The 14,757-nt window shown below is 36.6% G+C and overlaps 1 protein-coding gene and 1 non-coding gene across 5 annotated transcripts in view; one reads left to right on the top strand and one right to left on the bottom strand.

Moving 5' to 3' along the window:
- Positions 1-14,757, top strand: part of LOC128017190 (transmembrane 4 L6 family member 5) — a 31,512-nt gene that overhangs the window by 16,321 nt on the left and 434 nt on the right. The window contains exons 1-5 of one of the 4 annotated variants that reach the window (XM_052602450.1): positions 8,904-9,156; positions 11,901-11,966; positions 13,556-13,636; positions 14,063-14,205; positions 14,343-14,532. In XM_052602450.1, coding sequence (XP_052458410.1) covers positions 11,937-11,966; positions 13,556-13,636; positions 14,063-14,205; positions 14,343-14,532 — 444 coding nt within the window. In that variant the 5' untranslated portion in view covers positions 8,904-9,156; positions 11,901-11,936. Of the gene's footprint in view, positions 1-8,903; positions 9,172-10,975; positions 11,967-13,555; positions 13,637-14,062; positions 14,206-14,342; positions 14,533-14,757 lie in introns of those variants that run through there. The other 3 variants (XM_052602448.1, XM_052602447.1, XM_052602446.1) reach the window with 3 other exon arrangements.
- Positions 8,924-9,114, bottom strand: LOC128017947 (U2 spliceosomal RNA). The gene has a single exon (XR_008184638.1). It is a non-coding gene; the product is annotated as a U2 spliceosomal RNA (small nuclear RNA).

Below are 14,757 nucleotides of genomic sequence, written 5' to 3'. Positions count from 1 at the left end.
TAAAGTATTCAAAACAGGTAAGTTCATATATGTGGAGTAAAGTTGAATTGAACTGCTGCATCAGTCTTCAGTGAATTCTAACATAACTGTGGCATTAAACTCAGAGAGAGCTCCTTAAAAATATTGCAAATATATAGGCTGTTCAGATTCAGGGAACTACACTGCGACCAAAATGGTCACATATGCTTTGAAATGACATTGCGACCTAATTTTTTTTAGGTTGCAAATGTATCACTGACTATCTTTGTACCTACCTTATGTTTTAGGCAATATGCTATGATTTACTATGAGCATTTATTAAAACAGAAATGTGTATTTTAAAAATAGGTTTTATAACGTGCTACGAGCATTCAACACATCAAGTTGGCTACAGCCCCGCGATGCGGGAAAGCTCAACTAAGTAGCTGGTTACTCCCACGCCGTGTTCGGTGCGCACGAGAGAGCCACATCTCACGGACAGCAATACTGAACCAAGCTCTCCTTCAGGACGTTCGCGTCCTCCTGCACCTGAACGAACAAATACAAATCGGAGTTTAAACAAAGAAAAGGATGCGAAAGAGCTTAATTCAGCACCGCAGTGTTCTGGTGTTCAGGGCGTACACACAGACGCATCTCAAAGTCTTCTTGCTTTTGTACCAACAAATACATACTAAATATGTCAAAATACCTGTCTTGGAAAGTGTGTTCGAAAATGTCTTAAAGGTCCCCTTCTTCGTGATTCCATGTTTTAAACTTTAGTTAGTGTGTAATGTTGTGGTTAGAGTATAAATAATATCTGTAAAATTCTAAAGCTCAAAGTTCAATGCCAAGCGAGATATTTGATTTAACAGAATTAGCCTACAAATAACGACCCGTTTGGACTACAGCCCTCTAGTTCCTGTAGTAATGACGTCACTAAAACAGTTTTTTTGACTTACCACCACCCACATGAATTCACAAACAGGGGACGTGGCCTTGTTGTGCTCCGACGGAGAAGAAGGAAGAGCTGTTTGTTTTTGTCGCCATGTCGTTGAAACGCTGTTTTTTTTATCTCGGAGTCCAATCACCTTTGTTTGGGCTTCCCAGGAACGCTGTACTTTGAGATCAATGGTTACAATTTATGTTTAACTTGGTTCCTGAGTTAAATATGCACACGTAAAACTATGTGCAGCTCAATTTGCTAAGGACAGCTTGCTGAGGACAACTTTCTCAATCTCAATCAGTTTAATGCCGGATTTGCACAAAGATTATTCTTGAAAGATGGAGCAGTTCCCTCTTTGTCTGGACCACAACTGGTAAGTGTATTTTATTATTTAAGTTGGTGCGTTTAACAGTTTCTGTAACTTATTACACAAATGGCAAAGCTGTTTAACTTTGTTAACTAGATGGTAGGGCTGTGCAAAAAAACAAATGCGGTTTTCATGCGCATCTCGTCAGTAAAAACGCTCCTGTGACTATAAATACATCTCCAGCACGTGCGTTCTAGCCCAATCGCGTTATCAGGAGGGCAGCCTGCTCTCAGCTGCTGTCGAATCACTGCACAGGAACCGCTGACCCAATCAGAACTCGTTACGTATTTCTGAAGGAGAGGCTTCATAGAACAAGGAAGTCATCAGCCCGTTTTTATGACAGTGAAAACAGCAGTATACAGATAGGTGAATTGTGTGAAAAATACTGTGTTTTTTTACACGCGAAACATGAACACGTTATATTGCACATTGTAAACACAATCAAAGCTTAAAAAAAGCGTGTAAAACGGGACCTTTAAGTGAAAGTAAAGAGAAATCAGATGTGTATCATTATAATGACAGGGTTTATACATAACTGTATAAACTATTTCAAAACAAATAATTTTGATTTAGTCATCTCTATGAATATGTTTAATGTAATTAGGCTACAAATATATCCAGTCCATTTTTATTTTATAAAGACCATTTCATTATTTTTTCTGTGATTTAAAAATTAACCCACAAAGACACTTTCTTTTTTTTGTTTGCTATTCAACTGCATTTTTTTTTAACAAAACATTGTCTTCCAGTATAACTTTAGCAGCATATTTTGATCCAGCGGTGAAACAAAGTTTTTAAAAGATAAAGAAAAAAGTTCACCAAGTTTAACCAAACAACTATTATAAGTTATAAAACAGAGGCCAAATAGCCTATTTTTACTATGGCTAAAGCTCAAAACATTATATTTACCACGACCGGTGAAAAATTCAAATGTCTGTTCAAAAACATAAGGTGGTCTACGGGCACAGATTAGAGCCGAGTGCGCAGCCTGTTCACATTTAGTGGAATAAATTCGCTCCGCTGGAACAGATGTTGAAGGAACAGCCAGGCACCACTGGACAGGTAAACCTTCTCTGTCCCTGAAACTAATGGGCAGCAAATCTTTCACCACCATTTCAGCGAATAGCTTTGTCGTCTTTTCGGTTCTGCCTACGTTGCATTTAGGTCTTACGGCTTACCCTGAACTGTATTTCCATTGTTCTTCTCAAAGGGAAACCAGCCATCACTATGTGACTTTGAGGCCATTATTATGTCTTCTTACGTTTTGAGGCATCAAGTGGGAAGCTAACCAATCAGAGATCAGGGCGCCACCCAATGTGCTGCCATAACCAACCAAAAAAAAATAATAATTTCGAGCATTGTTTACGTGATCGATCATCGCTGTTGTGGTCGAGTACTCGAGTACTCAATCACTGTTGCACATCCCTAATTAAAAGCAGTGCCTATGTTTACTCTGGTTTGGCTCCTTTTCTTATCGGATTTGATTTGTGAATCCGAGCGCGGTTGTTTCCCTGTAGCGGGTGGTGGTCTCTTGCCAAGGGCTTGAGCCATCCTCTCTCTCTCTTCCCTGAACTGAAATGAAGTACTGGGCTGTACTTTCCACATGACTGACATCAGGTTCAGGTACGCCCACAAGCCGTGCGAGTTATTCGTGTATTGCAGGTTGGCTGGTGGTTATGTTGCCCGCATACTGCCTCCCATGGCTGAAACTGTTATTACGACACCTGTCGGGCCGTGGCTAGTAATGCTAATGCTAATTAAGGTTGATATCTCTGCAGCACTGTAACTTGACATTTTTTTAATGACATCATCGCCCTTATTTCTTCTCATTCTTTTGATGCGTGTAGGTCATGTTATGGATATTTTTACCTAAATTTTTGCATATGGCACCTTTTAATGTATGAAAATGAAAGTAAATCACTCACTGCTCTTGACTGAATTACTTTGTAGTTTTAACAAGAATTTATCCACAGTCAAACAAAAAATCTGATATAATTGATTATATTGTTTTACTGGTGGGTTTAGGACACTTTGTGTTCATTTATGTAAGCGAGTATAGCAAAATACAGCGAACTGTGAAAAATTAAACCCAAAAATTCTTCATATTGTAAAGTGGAAAAGGTTAGTGTAGTTCCCTGGGATTACTTGTTTAAGTACAATGAAATGCGTTATATCTGCAGACGGTGTACGTCTGTTTGTGGATCAAGACTTTGTAACGACCAAAACTATGTATTTTGCATGCATCACATTATAGTGCGGTGTGCATGAAAATAATAACAAGGCGGCAGAGCAAACTTATCCATAGTGGTTCTCGCTTAGTCTTTCTACATCATCACCACAGTGTGTGTTATAAGTTAAGTGATAAGTCTTTAGAGAAGGAATACGCGAGAACCACTATGGAAGATAAATTCGCTCTGCCGCCTTATTATTTTGTCTTTATTTGTAACACCAAGAAAGAGTTAACAGACTCTACCCCTCATGCACACGCTTTGTGTGTGTGTGTGTGTGTGTGTGAGAGTGAGAAATGCAGTGCTGAAGTGAAATAGCTGGGCAGGTTGATAACAGAATTATAATAGGCCGCCTAATAAAAATTATTATTATTTAAAGGTGCTGTAGGGAACTTTTGTAAAAAAATTTTTTTTACATATTTATTAAACCTGTCATTATGTCCTGACAATAGAATATGAGACAGATAATCTGTGAAAAAAATCAAGCTCCTCTGGCTCCTCCCAGTGGTCCTATTGCCATTTGCAGAAAGTCATGCGCTCCCGGTAAAAAACGACCAATCAGAGCTGCGGTCCGTAACTTTGTTTGTGTTCAAAATGTAGAAAAATGAACATAATAAGCGAGTACACCATGAATCCATTTTCCAAACCATGTTTTTAGCTTGTCCTGAATCACTAGGGTACACCTATAATAAGTGTTTATATTTTGACTATTTTAGATTGCTTCGGGGGTACCGCGGCAGAGTAACCCAGTACCTTTGTGATTCTTCATAGACATAAACAGAGAGAAGTAGCTCCGGCTACAATGTTCTTCCGCAAGACGCAAGCAGTTCTGTTTATTAACCGCTAGAGCGTCAAAAGTTCCCTACTGCAGCTTTAATACATTTATAGGAGAATGTACCTAATACCGTCTTGACTATCAACAGAGACATCTGCTTATGTCGATACACAATACTATCGCCTATCGGCACAACCCTACCGCATATGCATTGAAGGCGAAGCCCTCAGAGTTGGTAGTTTGTATCAGCATCCAGGGTTTCCCATACATTGACTTATTTGTGGCGGGCAGCCAGAATATCAAAACTGACCACTACAAATAGATTTTCCTAAAGGCTTTGACTTCATTGAATAAACAAGAGCACTGAATTAAAAAAAAAAAAAAGTGCAAGTGTTTTTTTTTTTTTTAGAAGGAAACTGACTTGTTTAGAAAATTTGATTTCATTTTGCGTGTAATGCTTGATAAGGCAGTGTTCGTGAGCTCAGCGCTGCTTTACAGCCTTTACCGGAGAAACCTCCATCTCTACCGCGCTTAAAGCACCTTCTGCTGGCAGAAAATTAATTTGCATATATATGTATATTAGGGCTGTCGGGGGTTAAGAAATTTCCCCTGCGGTTATTATGGGTGGCTCAATAGCGCAATTTTTTTTTACCATACCCAATTTATCCCGATTTTCCTGCATACAAAGCTCTATCGTTGAGTTATGTAGCATATATTGTTGTAGTGACACGTTTTAAAACATTTTTGTTTATTTTGTTAAATGCCAAACAACAACAATAATTTTTTGGTAAAGAAATTATAGAGTTCTAACATTATAGTATTCTAGTATTACACGTATTTGCGTGCGACTTTGGACAGCAGCGGAAATCTAGACTGATTATCGCACCACCACTGGCTCACCAGGACAGTGGATTCATGTTGGAGTCGTTGCACCTCGTTATCTGCTCACGCTCTCTTGGGTATGGGCACTGACGCGGAGGTTGTCCGTGACTTCTGCCGGTATGCCTGTTACTTTCATGGCTGTATTTTACAGATTTTGCAAAGTCTTCATCTACTCCATACTGTCGGCCAGTCTCCGCTGTTCTCTTTGATGTTGCTCCACGACCTGATGCTTGAGGGGGCAGCTGCGCTGGACGCTCACAGTGAAAAACGCTTAACATGGCTTAATGTACTAAGACAGTGATATTAACAGACCAAACTCACTAAAAATCATACTAAAAGTATACTATCTATAAAAAAATCAGATGAGCCCTGAATATGAATGCAACTCGTTTAATAACACGTTAAGCCTTTTCCTTCCATAGAAAACCGTTATAAGAAAACGCTTAATGTGGCTTAATGTACTAAGACAGTGATTTTTACAAACTAAACTCACTAAACATTATATTAATAAAGTATTAATAAAGTATATAAGCAAGTCGTTTAATAACACGTTAAGCCTATGATGGTTTTCTATGGGAGGAAAAGGCTTAACGTGTTATTAAATGCGTTGCATTCATATTCAGGGATCATCAGATTTTTTGTAGATAGTATACTTTATTAATATGATGTTTAATGAGTTTGGTCTGTTAATATCACTGTATTAATACAATAAACCACATTAAGCATTTTAGAATGTCCAGATGACCTCAAATTAGATGAACTGCTGCGTCACAGGAACCTTTTTGCAGCAAATTTTGCATATCAGCTCATCTATATTCACTGGCTCGCCCTTTTCATTGAGATGAAAGCCAAAATTTTCCCAAACTGGCGACGTGACGAGCGCATCCCATCGTTTCAGCCGGCCTGTTTAAAAAAAACGAAGCAACATAAAGCTACAACGGCTCGCAAGAAAATTACAGTCGTAACCATATTGTATCAATTTATTTTACATTGAATGCACAGTGACAAATTGAAAAAACAAAAAGGCCACAGCTTCATAAAAAAAGGGAAAAAATTTAACACTGCAGTTGCCGCAGTTTCTGCGGTTCCTATCTTTCCTCTGCGGTTTGCTTGTCAATAGCGCGGTATTACAATACTGCGGTTATCGCGACAGCCCTAGCTGTCACTTTTGAGAAAAATCTAATTCGAACGGATATTGAATATCATGCAATTTGTTACATTCCTAGTAACTATTGTCTTTACTTTTTCCTTCGATAGTCTGTCAATTTCTGTATCAAATATTATTTTTCATTCTCACTCTCCATGCTTGACAAAAAATAAAAGGTATAAGCCTACCAAAATTCGAGGACATATTTTTTTACCATAAAAAAAATCCTGTCTGTCAGGGAGCTTTAGGGGTGATTTACCAGTTATAACCGGTTTATTCAGTTAATCCCATGTCCAACAAATTAGTTTTGTGGGGGTACCAAAACTTCAGTATTCGGTACCAATACCAGTGAAAATCCACGGTTCGCAGTACCAATGCAAAACACAAAAATATGCTAAAAAAAAAACTTCTCCGGCTTAACATTTACAGATACTGGTCTATATGGAGATTTGATTTGATTAATTTATGCTAACTTTGACAAATTCCGTGGCTGTACAAATTAAAATGTTCCTTATTTTAATGACTGGATTTTGATATTCCGTCTGTGTTTTCTTCCTCTCGGAAATCATAGCGCTGTATGTGTGAAGATTTGATTAATTTATGCTAACTTTGACAAATTCCGTGGCTGTCCAAATTAAAATGTTACTTATTTTAATGACTGGATTTTGATATTCCGTCTGTGTTTTCTTCCTCTCGGAAATCATAGCGCTGTATGTGTGAAGAACCGGGTTGACAGGGTAATCGGTACCACCGGTACTTAAAGAAACCTGGTACCGTGAAATTTTCATTTTTTTAGTACCGACTTGTTACTGAAGTACCGGGTCTTTTGACACTACATTTGAGTACTTTATTTTTTCAGGATTCTTTGATGAATATAAAGATCCAGAGATCAGAATTTTACTATTTTTGCTGTACTTTGGATCAAATACATGCAGGCTTGATGAGCAGAAGATACTTCTTTAAAAACAATGTTACTGTTCAAAAATGTTTGACTGGTAGTGTATTTTGTGAATAAAATTGTGTATCCATTAATAAAACATCACTTACCTTTATTTTATTTCGTTTCTTATCCATATTAAATACTTACGAAAAGAGATGTTCAGCAGAATGAGGTGTCATTCAGTTAATTTTCATATAGTAATTAAATGGTAAATAAGTTTTCGGTTATCTCATTTGTGTCAAATATTTTTTGACATAATACCTTTTATTTATTTGTTATGTACAACAATATTTGAACTAATTGCAAGAGGTGAATAATCAATCAAATTCTATTTATTATCAGTGAAATAATCAATGATTAGTCGATTTATCTTTCTAATAATCGTTAGATTAATCGATTATCAAAATAATCGTTTGTTGCAGCCCTAATTGCCGGGACACATTACACGTGTATTTTCCAGAATAGCAGTGTGAAAGGGGGTCTAGATAAATAGAGAAACGACCAATTGTGATCATTAGGTTTTTTTTCCCCCATAAAATATAATATTTCAAATGCATGCTAAAGGTGCAGTTGACGAATTTTGAGGTAAATGGATATGGACTTCATATCACCCTAAACAGCGTAATCTATATCAAATGAGTTTCAAAAAATAGGAATAAAAAATTCTTCCCTCGGGCTGTCAGACTACTCTATTATTAATAAGATAAATTGATGTTGCTATCCTCTGATAGCTTTAATGAGGTGCTGGGCAAAATATGGGATGGAGACTATGTACTGTATGCATTAAATTCAATTTCAAACTATTTTATTTGCATGATTGTTTTTACTAACCTTTAAACATTTAAGTAGCCAAAGAAAAAAAGCACAAGAACATGCACAAATGTAATGCATAAATAAAAACATTGAAAGAAGAAAAAGAGGAAAAAGCCAAGTTTCACAGAATGATAAACTCATAGAATGATAAACAATTATACATAGGCTGCCTTGTCCAAAGTGTTGAGTTTTTAGATTGCACAGTACATTTGTTTTCCATAGTTACGACTTACAAACATTTGGTCCAATTTTTGCATTTGTATAAACTAAGAGCTAACAGAGTGCATAAAAGCATAAATCCACTGTCTGAGAATGGTTATGAAGCAGCAGACATAGAGCGGTTTCTGCAGAAAATGCTGTACACAAAGCAGCATCCATTAAGTATAGACATCCGGATGTCCTCTTTAAATATTTATAATTAGGCCTATACAATTTTACCTCTAATGAGACATTCGAAAACCATCAAAATAATAGGAGCTAAAGTAAAAAAAATCCTAGTAATGACGCTTGCAAGACGCGCATGCGCAGTAAAGCGTGCCGTCAAAATACATGACGTCACCGCGCTACAATACGTAGCTAGGTCAATCTTTATAAATAATACTATAATTTGACATAAGCAATTCCAAAATAAATGTTTTTAGTTCTTATTTAAATGATTGTTGGAATATAGTCAAGTTTCGCTTCCCTGTCTCTATAGGTGTACCCGTTTTTATGGGGGAAAAAATTAACACTCATAATCACAACACACAAACAACTAACATTTACACTATATAAATACTGCCACGATGACACACTAACACACATATTACACTAATTAAAGCCACAATTTCCCACTATCAGCCATTCCATTTCTTTTTTTAAACCATTTTAGGGGGGTGCACCGTTCCCGGAAGTACTGCAATACCGGGTCGATGCGTGGAGTGGACGGAGCAAGCCCCTATTCCATCTCCCAGCTCCAAAAATCAATTTAATATATGGTGCCCGGGTAGGGCACGTATCAGATATTAAACTGATAAGAACAGATACTACACTTGATCTTAGCCAAAAGGCCGAGAAGCGATACCTACAAACGGTCAACAGGAGGAACCACATCCTTTAATACAGTAAATATGACGACGGCAAGCATTTACATTTCTTCTTTTAATCCTAAAAGATTCTTGTACATAATGTTATCAAGACTCAACACTCATATTGCTGCTACTTAGTATAATTTAGTTTTCTCTTTAAATGGTACTTTCTTCAACAAAGACTGACAGGAAGCGTCGATATTACAATGGGGTGCGTGTTTGCCAATCAGAAACACGAATACAATTCCAGGAGTATTATAGAATGAAGCTACAGTCATCATGAAACGTATCAAATGGAGATGAAAATACAAACGTAGGACACGACAGCAGAGGTAAAATGCACGTGATCTTTCCGTTTATGTGAACTTATGGCTTAAAACACAGAAATGGTCTGCCCCCCAGTGGACCAAAAATTAACTGCAAAAAGCTGCCACCAACTCGACTCTGACGCAGGTCGAAATAACTTATGCAACGTTACAAAACATATATAAAAATATAACAGTACTTAGAGGAAATAGCTTTGCCACACAACAACAATATAACTAAAGAAATTCATGCATCGTGCTTTTTCCTAAAGATAAACCGCCTTCAGCCACACGCAGCGTTTCTTTCCTCAACTGTTTTAACACTGCATCAATAAACGTCAAAAACATATCACCTGAAGTTCACTAAGTTACATGCACACACATAATCAGCACATAACCACGTTTAACAGTTACATCTTCGAGTTGGTATGTTTAGAAACTTAACGTTTACTCAACTAACTTCTACAAGTTTACCACGCACACCTAGCAAAATGTCATAGGCCTAATTATATTCATCTTCATGCTAATTCCGTAATTGTTATCGCAGGTAATATCATCCACCAACCTACAACTTTTTTCATATAACGCAAGTTAAAACAAAACCTCGATGTTTTAAAAACATACGGTGAGTTCAAACAACTTGTCCAATGTGTTAACTGGATGACGTTAGCTGAATTTAAACTGGCAACGTCGAAAACCAACCGAACAAATTGTCGACACCTTCGACAAAACTAATCAAATAATCATTTGAATCCGATTGATATGAAGCAAATTTGATTTCAAATCAAAGAAATTACTCACCTTTCTTTGTTCCCGAGCTGTTGTAACACTTGTTAAGAATAACTTCGCAGCACCAAAACCTCACGCGAAGTCGCGGGCTCTACAAACTCACGTGCGCCCCTTAATTACGTCACAGAAATTACGTTTTCATTTACCTTTTTTTAGATTTTTGAGTTTTTGACTCAAAATCTTGGTCTGCAGGTGTTATTGAAAACATATATTTTATCAACCTTTTCATTTTCGTTACAATTGAATAGTTACATAGTTTTTTTTTTTTTACAATATTATCTCGAATTTACATTTAGTAATTTAGCAGACGCTTTTATCCAAAGATCTTCTTATCCAAAAATGAGGACAACGGAAACAATCAAAAATCAACAAAAGAGCAATGATATGCAACTGCTATAAGAAGTCTCAGTTTGCTTAAAGCAGTACACATAGCAAGGTTTTGTTTTATTATATAAAAAATAAAAATAAAACTAGATAGAATAGAAAAATAACAGAGTAAACTAGTGTTAGAGGCCTTTATTTTGCTTATGTTAACTGTATAATAAATAACAACAAACTTTTACAGTGTAGTGTGTGTGTGTGTGTGTGTTTACGTGTTCCCTGGTATTCCCTACATTATGTCCCAAGTATTATAACACCAGTAAATATAGAAATATTTTGGTCCCCATGAGGAAACAAGCCTTTAAATCATACTCAAGTTTTTTTTTTAACCAAAAATGCTCGAAGTAAGGGTAGGGTGAGGGCAAGGTGATAGAAAATACAGTCTGCACTGTATGAAAACCATTATGGACATAGAATATCCCCATAAAATATGTAAACTCAATTTGTGTGTGTGAGGTCATTACCAAGATATAAACAAGATGATGTCCCTTCAGTCACCACAACAGTCTTTAACCCAAACCACTGTTTTAGTTATAAAAGCCATTGTTGAAGACACACGTGTTACAGTATTCCTGTTATGTTAAATTCATTTATAAGTGTTTTAATCATGCTTGCTTCAGTAAAGATGGTCGAGTGAATTAATAAGATAAAAAAATAAATGACAATCCAGAAGTATCATTAACCTTTACAAAAGCATCCAAAGCGACTTTTTTCCTCCTAACATGTGTTCCCTGGGATATCATTAACCTTTACAAAAGCATCCAAAGCGACTTTTTTTCTCCTGTGTTCCCTGGGATACAAACCCCCAACCTTGTGTTTGCTAATGCAAGAGCTACAGGAACACTAGATACACTAATTGCCATTTATAACACAAGATATTATAAAACAGGGCGTTGTTGTTCTGTCAGGATTTATTAAATGGCTTTACTGTCCCCACACACACCTTACAATGATTAACTAGCCACAATATACATGTTTAACAGTAATTAACCAAAGCAGAAACTTCATCCACCACCAGCTATTCTGTTAACGCACCATATATGGCACTGATAAAAGCACTGTAAATATTGTCAAGTCTCAAAGGGCATTTTTTGGTATCAGTCAGAGCCTGTGCTGCTCAGGGAACACAGCCTTCAACAATTTCTCCTGATTTATATATATATATATATATATATTATATATATTTATATTTCCATCGCAATGTGTACTGGAAAGTGTGCGCGGTTAGTGGGGCTAATACTTCTGCCTTCAGCTTTTTTGTGTATCATAGCAAATATACTTTTATTCTTCCCTAATGGAGAACAGTTGGAACCTAACCAGATTTCCCTTCAAGTCTGGCTTATGGGAGGTGTTCTTGGTGGAGGATTAATTGTGAGTAATTCAGATTTATCTCATCATTAATGTGGTGTTTGTTTCCTGAGAAAACAAACCTGTCTTGTTTTTATGAGATGCACTCTTAGAAAAAAAGCTACAGAAGTTCTCACCGGGTTGGTAACTTTTTTGAAAGGAACAAATATGTACCATTAAAGTACAATATACACTTTAGGTATTAATATGTACCTTTATGGTCCTTATATGCCACCTGTATGAGTAAATAAGGTTAGAATGTGTACCTTTTGAAATGGAACAACCCCAGTGACAGATTTTTTTCTGAGAATGTGTGTGCAGTAGGAATTGTATTATTTACTAACCTAAACATGAACTGACTTGTCCTGGTGTTTTAGAAGTGAAGTGGTGTGACATGTAGCCAAGTATAATATATCATACTCAGAATTTGTGCTCTACATTTGACCCATCCAAGAGCACACACATGCCCAGAGTAGTGGGCAGCCATTTTTGATTTAGCGTACACGAAGCAGTTGGGGGTTTGGTGTCTTGCTCAAGGGTCTCACCTCAGTCGTAGTATTGAAGGTGGAAAAAAAGCAATGGTCATTCACTCCCTCCACCTACAATCCCTGCCGGTACCAAGACTCAAACCCATGAACTTTGTTTTAACCACAAACATCAGATACTTCAAACACACTGCTACAAGATTTCTGTGCCATTTACTTTATTAATGTATGTATAGGATAATATATGGCACACTAATCAATAAAGAGAATTAGAATGGCTGAATTATCAATATTAGTCAATAAATATAAAGGAACCTTAGAACTACGAAACAAAAGTAGAATGACTGCGATGAGCAAGTAGGGTTATGAAGAACAGTGGTCCATTATGCAGAGCTTCAATGCTCACACCCTGAAAAAATCCATTTGACTTCGTACTACATTCTCAGAAAAAAATGGAAAAAAATCTGGGGCAGAAACTCTTTTAAAAGTACTTGCTTATACCTTATTTAACCCTAAAATTTACATTTTAGTGTACATATTAGTACCTTGATGGCACATATTTGTACTCTTTAAAAAGGTACTGTTTAAGATGACTATTGAATTTTTTTTCTTTTTCTGAGAGTGTATTGAATATCCTGGATATGGTCAGGATGCATTAATCCTGAGGTTACGTAAAATAGCTCATGTTCATTTCGAGCAATAATTTCATTTACAAACAATCATGCTATGAGCAAGTAAACATATTACAGAAAAAGCAGAGTGAGTTATCATTTTGAAGAAACAAGCACTCTTAAAAATAAAGGTTTCAAAAGGGTATTTTTTCACAGTGATGTCAGAAGAACAATTTTGAGTTCTCCAAAGAAACACTTGAACAGATATTTAAAAGAACAAACTTTGTAATTGTGAAAAACATTTTAATAATCTGAAGAACATTTTTCCACTATGAAGAATGTTAAAAGTTCTTCACGGAATCATAGATGCCAAATAAGAACCTTTTCTTTTTTTTAAAGGGTTTATCAAAGAGTAAGTAAATAACACAGATAACATTTAAACTGCTTTACAGCAACCTTTATCTCCTTGAGATCACAGTTAATGATAAGTTAATTTACACTCACTTTTATTGATCAGATGATGTGTCCAAGCTGCTCAGCCATCAGAGCTGGGGGCAAAGGCTGTTGCGGAGCAGGTTGCTGTGGAAACCGTTGCCGTGTGAGTAAACCTGACACAGAAAAACACCTAAAAATGTAACCATGTAACCAAAAATGTAAAATCACTATCGATCACAACAGGAACACTCACTGGAGAAGCTGTACAGTGTGCCAATATTTTCACCAGTTAGACAAAAACAGCATTCTCTTTTGTATATCCAAAAAATGTATTGTACAGATTATTTACAAACAGTGTATATAACATATTTTGATTGTTTAACACAGTGATCCACTTTCCTGCAGAGTTTAGCTCTAGCCCAAATCAAACACTCCTGTGATTGCTAATAAATGTCTTCAGGGTCATTAGAAAATCACAGGTAGGTTTGTTTGATTAGGGTTGGAGCTAAACTCTGCAGGAAAGTGGATCTCATGAGCCAGATTTGAGGGACACTGGTTTAACATTTCATGCTGTTTTTGTTTTGCTCAGATGCTGAACTCTGTTTTCTCGTCTGTATTTGGCGTTGCTGGGTCGGTCTATTGTGCCTGTGTTGCCATTGCAGCACTCGCTGTTGGGCCAAGATGCCAAGTTGGGATTGATACATGGGGATATCCCTTTGAGGGTACAGTAGGGTAAGAACGCCTAAAACCTAAAAGAAAAATGAAATAAATGCAATGAAATTGCAGCTCTTTGTGTGACCACTAGATCAGGTCTTATCCCGCACCTCTTCTAAAGCTCATTCTCTTTTCTTTTTGTCTCACTGTAACAGGAACAGCAGTTACCTAGCAGATAAGACTATATGGTCCAAGTGTATCTTTCCTGAGAATGTGGTTCTCTGGCACATCGTGCTGTTCTCCATTCTTTTGGGTCTGTCTCTGATCCAGATGATGCTCTGTATCATTCAGGTTGTAAATGGATGTGTGGGCTGCCTGTGTGGAGACTGTCGAAAAAGAAAATCGGTAAGTTTTATGTAACAGCATTTACACTAACATTGAAATAGTTGTGAGTTTAACTGCTTGAATGAAAACTACATTTGAAAGACTGGCTTGTAAAAGAGAATCACTTTTTTTCTGTCTACTAAAGATATCATTGACGATAGACTTACCACTGTAGTCTCTGAGGTCAATTCTATAGACAAACAAATGTTAACGGTGTAAACATTAAGACCTCTCAACACTAAAATA

This window comes from Carassius gibelio, chromosome A7 (genome assembly GCF_023724105.1).
Source record: "Carassius gibelio isolate Cgi1373 ecotype wild population from Czech Republic chromosome A7, carGib1.2-hapl.c, whole genome shotgun sequence".
Classification (NCBI taxonomy): Eukaryota; Metazoa; Chordata; class Actinopteri; order Cypriniformes; family Cyprinidae; genus Carassius; species Carassius gibelio.
This window is presented reverse-complemented; position numbering and strand designations above follow the sequence as displayed.